Source organism: Fulmarus glacialis, unplaced genomic scaffold (genome assembly GCF_000690835.1).
Source record: "Fulmarus glacialis isolate BGI_N327 unplaced genomic scaffold, ASM69083v1 scaffold45205, whole genome shotgun sequence".
NCBI lineage: Eukaryota > Metazoa > Chordata > Aves > Procellariiformes > Procellariidae > Fulmarus > Fulmarus glacialis.
In genome coordinates this window covers 9,970-17,811 of record NW_009211913.1, presented here as the reverse complement: position 1 = coordinate 17,811, position 7,842 = coordinate 9,970, and the positions used below count along the sequence as shown (strand labels likewise).

General features: G+C 38.0%; 1 protein-coding gene across 1 annotated transcript in view; it reads left to right on the top strand.

Moving 5' to 3' along the window:
• Positions 1 to 806: 806 nt before the first annotated feature.
• LOC104076739 (importin subunit alpha-5) overlaps positions 807 to 7,842 on the top strand; it is a gene marked incomplete at its 3' end in the record, with an annotated part of 15,523 nt that continues 8,487 nt past the window's right edge. Inside the window, exons 1-4 of the mRNA XM_009577712.1 lie at positions 807 to 935; positions 3,311 to 3,418; positions 5,251 to 5,350; positions 5,912 to 6,006. Coding sequence (XP_009576007.1) covers positions 807 to 935; positions 3,311 to 3,418; positions 5,251 to 5,350; positions 5,912 to 6,006 — 432 coding nt within the window. The remainder of the gene's footprint in view (positions 936 to 3,310; positions 3,419 to 5,250; positions 5,351 to 5,911; positions 6,007 to 7,842) is intronic.

Genomic DNA, 7,842 nt, shown 5'->3' with positions numbered 1-7,842 from the left:
TTGTTTTGTGCTAAGTAACTCCAAAGTGCAGCATGGTACATGTGAAAATCATCATGGGCAGCTATAAATGCTGATCCACTGAGTTACATAAGACAGACAGTACTTGGAAATCATAGACTGAAAAAAGGCCCCTCTGCATAAACAGTGGCAGGATTAGAGGCTGGGGGTGGGGAGGAGGGGAAGAATAGCACTGCTTTCTTTGCTGGAGTGAGCATTTTCAGTGGTTAAACCATCCTCACCTAAAATTTCTCTGTCCATTTCATTTTTCTTGTAGACCTTGTCTGGATAGAAAGAACACAGGGTTGTGTTGAATTAACTTAAAATGTGGATTTGGAGTGCAAAAAAGCCCCTGTTCTGACTTGCAAAGTGAATTAAGCTAAAAAGCAGCTAAGACCCCTTCACTTCTGAGTGAAGATGGAATATAATTTGTTTGGCTAGTTCCCTGTGTGAAGAAATGTTAAGATTTATTAGTACAGTTTTCTTTTTAGCTCAGGCTGTTACTCTGCCTTACAGATCTCAGTTCTTTCTTAATAAAATATTTCACTTATTCATGCCTTGCAGCCTCAGAAAGTAAAATAAAAGTTTGTTGGTCTGATGTGAAGAACTAGCACACTGAAGTGACAATTCTGTGAAATTTTGCTTTATACCTTCTAAGTTATTGGAAGTTAGGGGATAGGATATAGGGGGGCAGTGGCTGGAAGTGCATGGCTACAGAGATTAAGAGATGGAGACAGAATACAGAATGATGTGTTGTTGAAGAGTAATTATTTTCTGAATTCTCTTTTTAATTGCATTGTAAAGGAGTCATGACGACCTCAGGAAAAGAGAATTTCCGACTGAAGAGCTACAAGAACAAATCTCTAAACCCTGATGAGATGCGTCGCAGGCGGGAGGAAGAGGGTCTTCAGCTACGGAAGCAAAAGAGAGAGGAACAGGTACTGTACTACAATTGCGATAACTGTAACCAGTCCTTAAACAGTCTTGTCTTGCACTGTCTCTGGCTCTTTGGTTCTCCTAAGCCCCTTCTTTGTTGTTCCTGCCCTGCCAAATTCATACATAGTCAGTCTGAAATCAGTGCCACTTGCAGACTTTGCTGCCTTTTCTGCAGGCTCTACAAAACTTGTAAGATTGGCCAGAGCAGCTTAAAGATGATTTGAACAAAGCTGTCTGACCTTGTACCAAGGGTGATTGAGGAACTCCTGTTTTGTTTTTTGTTTATGGTTTTTGAGGTTTTTTGTTGGTGGTTTTTTTTTTTTGGTGTTTTGTTTTGTTTTCTGCCTGAGTTGTGGTGGCTCTAATCTCTGTTCAAAGAGTGGCAAGCTGGCGTGAAATGGAAGGAGACATTGCAGCTAGAATAGGAGAAGGAGAAGGTCTGACCAAGTCCTTATAAATTGCAGTAATGATTTTCTTGAGGGAAGAAATAATTTGTTTACCTGATTCTTCTCAGTTTTCTGTCTTTAAGTTTCAGTTAATTTATGAATGTACAGAAGTTCATACTATGTTTATGCCCATGAGGCTGGTACCTTGAGTAGTGAATTTAGTATATGTTGTAGGCAAAATGATTAAGAAAAATGCTTGGAAACGAAGCTTCTCTACCTGCTCATGTCTTGCTAGTTCTTACTACTTCATTCACATTGCAAAGTCGCAGGTGCTCTGCAGGTTTAATCAGGAAACAGCAGCAGTGACAAGACATGATGAAAACCATTTTCTGATAAAAACAGGTAGCACTGAACAGTTCTTCCCTTTGTTCTTAGTTGTGTTCACTGGAAGCTTTAAGGGATTGGTTCAATTTCAAACAAAGTTATAATGAAGCCTTTTTCATCAATGTTGAGGTTTCTGGAGTTAGAAGGAAGATAGTAATATGCTTGTGTTTGGAATGGTAAGTCAAGTCTGTAATCTGTTCTGTTTAATATCGTTTTCACAGTGTCAATACCAAATGCTTTCAAGGAAAGGCAGGGGAGAGTTCTGAGAGGGAATTACAATACTTCTTGATTTTGCTTGGTATCTGCAGGTAGCATTTCCAGATTACTGAAATGCACAGAATGTTGTCGGTCTTCTTTGTAAAGCCCTTACTAAATTAGGAAAATGATGAGTCATTTTCTGTCTTATCTGTGCCTCTGACCTCCCTTGGACCTGATTACCACAGGTTGGCTAAATAAAGTGTGTGGCAGTATTTCCTTCTGTTAAGGAAAATTATTAGTCCTAACTGGACTAACAGTGGAGCAGAAGTGGAATTGCAGGCAGAGTCTGCAGCTCTACAATTTCAGACCTTGTACACGTACTTCTCTTTTATGTATTTGGCACATAGCTCATTGAAGTTTGTTTAAATTCCCGGGTTTTGGGGGGTTTGGGGTTTTTTGGGGTGTGGTGTTTTTTTTTTAAGCTGAACAACTCCACAAAAGGCCTCCACAGGCCTCTGAATTTTCACATGACTCAGCAATGTGTAAATTTTGGTTTAAGATTATATTTGAGTACATGTTTGTTGTGCTTGAGTGGGCACATCATACAGTAGCTTAGAAGGAATAGCATTCCATAAGGATGCTCATCACTGACCTAGGATTGCTATAGACTTAGCAGTTTTGCATACTGTTTCCTCCGTGTCTTCTCTGGAGAGAAGAGTAACAGCAGGTCTGTGTCAGGGCTCTGTCTTGCCTGTCTGCAGTGGTGCAAATGTGACGTGGCTCAATGCCGGAGCATTCAGCATTCCTGAACTCAGCAGGCCAAGCAGCACCCCCAAAGCCATCTTGTCATTGCTAATGTTTCTTTCAGTGAGGCAGCTGGATTAAGAGGAGAAGCTGTAGCCTCTCTCGCTCTCCTCATGACATCTCAAACTGGGTACCTTCTCTAAGTGGTAGCATCCAAATTCTGTTCATCCCAGTATAATTTCAATCCCATATGATCATCCTCCAAAGCCCTCTCTTTGCCACTGTAACTATTATCCCAGCCTCTGCAGGTGTTCTACAAAAATCTGTTACACACAGCAATTTTTCAGATCTTTGAGCCCCAGCATCCTTTGCAAGGAAGCAATTGTCTGGAAGCTAGAGATAGCTCGTAGATGGAGGGGGACAGTGAAGAAGAGAAGGGGATATCAGTGAGAATTTTTCAGAAATTTTGGGAACCATATTCTAGCACATTGGTGTTTTCATTTACTCCATGACTAAACTTTCTCCATTTACTGTCAGGAGGAGTCCTGTAGCCAGTATACTGGCTTCTTTCAGGTGATAGCATATGTCATTTTTATTGCAGCCTAACATGACACGCTGTGTATATATTGGCTATATAATATATATTAAATACTTTCTCTCTTTAGTTGTTTAAACGCCGAAATGTTGCAACAGCTGAGGAAGAAGCGGAGGAGGAAGTGATGTCAGATGGTGGCTTCCATGAGGCTCAGATGAACAATATGGAGATGACTTCTGTAAGTCATGAGAAAGGAATACAGTGTTTGTTGAAACCGGGCAGGCCTGTTGTGACTTGAGGGGAATGGAATTCCAGAAAAATGTGAAAGATGGCATTCAAAGACCTTATGGACAGCTCTTAAACACCTGTCTAGGTGAACTGCCCTGAAACAGATTACATGAGAGAAAAATGTTATGGATAGAGTGAGTGGTTGCTCAGTGGATATGCTTTCAAGAAAATTAAATAAAACGTCATTGTTCCAGGCAGGCTGATTACTTTCTGGTTTTGATGTTCACCATTATGGGTGATTTTATCAACTGTTGCCCGGAGTTGTTGGGGTTTTTTAATGTGAAATTCATAATGCTTGAAACATGAAAATACAAACCAGACAATGTGTTATTGCAGTTTACAAAGTAAAAAGGGGCTCAGTGGAAATCTTTGTTAGCGGACTTTCAAGTGGCACCATTTTTAGCCAGGGTGCTGGAAACACAGCTAGACGTAGCTTATCTAATCCGCATGTGTCCTTAAACTCCTTTCCAAGCTGGAATTTCATCCTACGGAAAACACTTCTAGTGGAAATTAGACACTTTTGCTTTCTCCATGTTTCTTTACCACAGTCCTCTCCCTGGAAAGAAAAATGGTAAGGGATTCAGGCTGTAACAGAGAGGTTTAAGGAAAGTGCAGTCTTCACTTAAAAGTCTGACCACTGATCTTCACACTTGTGTATGTATTCAGAGTATGGAAATGTTGTTTTCATAGAAATCAGGCTGGGCTTGTTTTCTGTTGGTGGTTATACCAACCTTGAAAATTACTGAGAAACAGAGAAATACTATAAACTATGTGGTAGATCACTAATAGAATATGTTTTTTTACTCTTCAAGATAGTCTTTAAACGTCATTCAAGTCCTAAATACCATTTAATCATTTGTGTGGAAGCTTATATGAAATTAATAGCTAGTAAAAGTAAGGATAGGAGCCTATCTAATTGAGATAGATACGACCATATAGATACAGTTCACTATTTTAAGTATTAATTTCAAGGTCTTAACAGTTGGAGCTGTTAGCTGTTACAGACAAAGCTTAAGTATTTTCAGCACTGTCGTCTGTCTACCTATCTATCTAAGGGTTTGGATCAGATCTATCTAAGGATTTAGATCAGAGGAAGTGGAAAAAAAAAATCTGACTTTCCTTATGCTTCTTTACATGGGTTTACATGTGTGATGAACAGAATGTCAGATTTTACCTGGCGTAAGAAACATTGCTGATATAATTCAGCCGTATTAGTGGAAACTGTCAGTATTATGGAAGATTAAATACTCTTACTTGATTATGATGACAAGCATTAGGTTTGTCAGCTCTTCTGAAAATGACAGGTCGTGTACATTTTTGTGTAACAGAATGAGTCAAAATGTACATGTTACAGAAATCTAAACAAAAGCATAATCAAGGTGGTGTTCTTGCGTAACAGTAACTGCTATTCCAGTTTAAACTACCTTTTGCTAAAACTGACCATTTTACATACGTTTTAGAGGAGGGGAGATAGAAAAAAAGGAGAGAGAATACCGGTGAGAGATTCTGAAGAGTAATTTTCTTGCCATATCTTAAGTAAAATTTGAATTTTGGCTTCCAGAAAAGAAAGACTACACTTAAAGAATGATGCTGCTTATGTAGATGTACACATATGAGGACTCATTTATTGTCCATAATGGTCTTATCTAGGTTTTTACTCAATAAGAGAGAAACTTGATACTGGTTTAGCAAATGTTGTAACCTTTTTACCACTAATGCCAAATTTTGTTTTCCCTCTTTCTCTCCATCACTCTCATTCTGTCTCCCCCACATGAATCCTAGAGTGCAGTCATCACCTCTGATATGATTGAGATGATTTTCTCCAATAGTCCAGAACAGCAGCTTTCAGCCACCCAGAAGTTCCGAAAGCTTCTTTCTAAAGGTAAGGACTGAAATTACTTGGAGAAAAATGTAGAACTGTCCCTGGCATATGTTTTTACTTTGACAGCAATAAAGGTTCAGTTTCATACAGAAATTTCTGGATGAAGCTCTGTTTTGCAAAATGTCAGCTAGATGTAGGCAATAGTCACTTCTTTTCTTGAAATCTGTGTGATGTAGATGTGATGTCTACTCTTGAATGTAAGTTTAAGTATCGTAGGCAGTGTCTCTATGGCTCAGCTGATACACCGAAGTTTCTCTGCATGTGTGTATGCCAGAGTGACTTCACAGAGCTGCTGCTGTGAAGCTGGTCTGCCTAAATTACTGAGTGCATTAGTGTTTTGAATCATGTTACCTCATTACCTCAAAATTCAAGCTGGAGTCTTCTTATGGTGACAGATAGGAATCCATTGCCTTTTAGTAAAGGTAAAGCAGTGTTGTAGAAAAAGAACATACTCTCAGAAAAGAGGAGTCAGTATGTTATTGAATATTATTTTGATGCAGTAATTTGAGAATTTCCCTCAAAGAAATGAATGTATCTAACTTTGCTTTTTATTTTAAATAGAACCAAATCCCCCAATAGATGAAGTCATAAGCACACCAGGAGTGGTGGCCAGGTTTGTGGAGTTCCTCAAACGAAAAGAAAACTGTACATTACAGGTATACAAATATAAATACATCTATCTTCCTATATTATGAAGGCATTTGGTGATGCAAATTAGGTAGAAAAAGATCAGTGATTTGTTTAATTAGCTGTACTTCCTCTCTTTTTCTTCACTAGGTTAAAAAAAACTATTTTATCTTCAGGGTTTCTAGCAAGACCTCTGGGGACAGGAGGGAGAGAGACGTCTGAGTTGCATTGTGTGATTGCTAGGATGGGGTCTTTACACTTTGTCATGTACCAAAAACAGAGTTTGAAATTTGGACCTCAACAGATGAAAAGCTATTAAACTAAACTCTAGTGTTTGTCTTTTTTGTACTAATTGAAGACAGTTTTAAATCTTTAGAATTATGACTTAAATTTTTGATTAAATTAAAAAAAAGTTTAGAATTAGAATTACAATCCATAAAGATAAACATAGAAACCCTGAAACTTACTTGCTTTGGTTTGAAAAACTAAATTGCGTCTGCTACAATGGTGGTTAATTTGTCTTGGACTTGCTTCTGGGAACTTTGTCTCATTTCCAGCTGTTCTTTTTTCTGGTCAGAGTTCTTTCTTCTGGAAAGAAAACGAATCATCTAGTAAAAGAAAAAAATGTGAACAGATAACCATTAAATACAATATATAGGTTAGAATCAATCTTCTTTCAGAATGCATAAGGCAACAAGTTTGTTAATGCCATGTGAAATCCAAATTTTGATGAGTGGAGATATGCAAGAAATTGATACTTTTTTTCTTACACATTAGAGAAAGGGTATCATTTATAGGAATTACTTTTCAAATTTATATCCACAGAATTCCAAAGGTCTGTTAGCTACCTTTGAGGAGTCTGTGGACAGTAGCTAAGAGTATGTATCAGATTTAAGCCAGCTTATTGGTTTGCAACTCCAGTGGAAAGTTTGTAAGCAATCTGATATTAAAAAAAAATGGAATACCTTTTATTACTTATAGCGCTCTGTCATGGAAGCGTAAGACAGGCAGATAAAGGGAAACAAGCTCCTAATATTTGAAGGATATATTTGAATAGGAAAGGAAAATAAGGGAGGAGGATACTTCATCAAATGCAGATAAATCTCTAGTTTAAAAAAACTTCAAAAGCAATTGTAGACCGAGTCAAATTCTCATGGCCTTACTGGTGTGACACGTTGTATTGATTTTTACATGGAAAGAGCAAAAATCAAAGTTGAAACTTCCAAGCTTGTCCTAAAGAGTTCGTAACAAAGCATCGAAAATATAAACGCGAGTACATAGCTCTTGATATTCCATTCCAACTGGTTAATTTTCCTTCATCTTGCCAAATCTGTCTGCCTGCTTGGCAGTTCAGGGTCTGCAGGTAGAACTTTTTGCTGTGACCAGTTAGGAAGTTCCTCTTGACCTCACTTTTTAATACTTGTTTTTACTCTGTCAGTGTTTCCAGAAGTATTCCTTGGCACAGGCATAGATTTTGGGCTTTTTTTTTTCCTGACTCTAGCCTCGCTGTAGAAGGAAAGGATTTTTAACTCATTCTGGGAACACTGAAGTATTTTTTTGCTGAGATACTATAAGTACTTCTGTGGTGGATTGAATATGGAAATTCTTCCATGTTGATGAGGTTGGAACTTTGCTGATTCAGTGAATGCAGGTATCAGATATCTTGTGGGAAGACTCACTTTTTGTGTCTTGGTTCTTAGCCAGTAAGGAAAGGCAGTAGAACAGACCAAAGGATTGCATAGCAAAAAATATTTGAAAAGCCACAGCAAACCTGATCTTGTTCTCATAAGGAACTTCTGCAAATTTTGATTTCAAGTAATACCGATAACTCTTAACTCTATGATTCTGATTCTTACTTTGCAAAT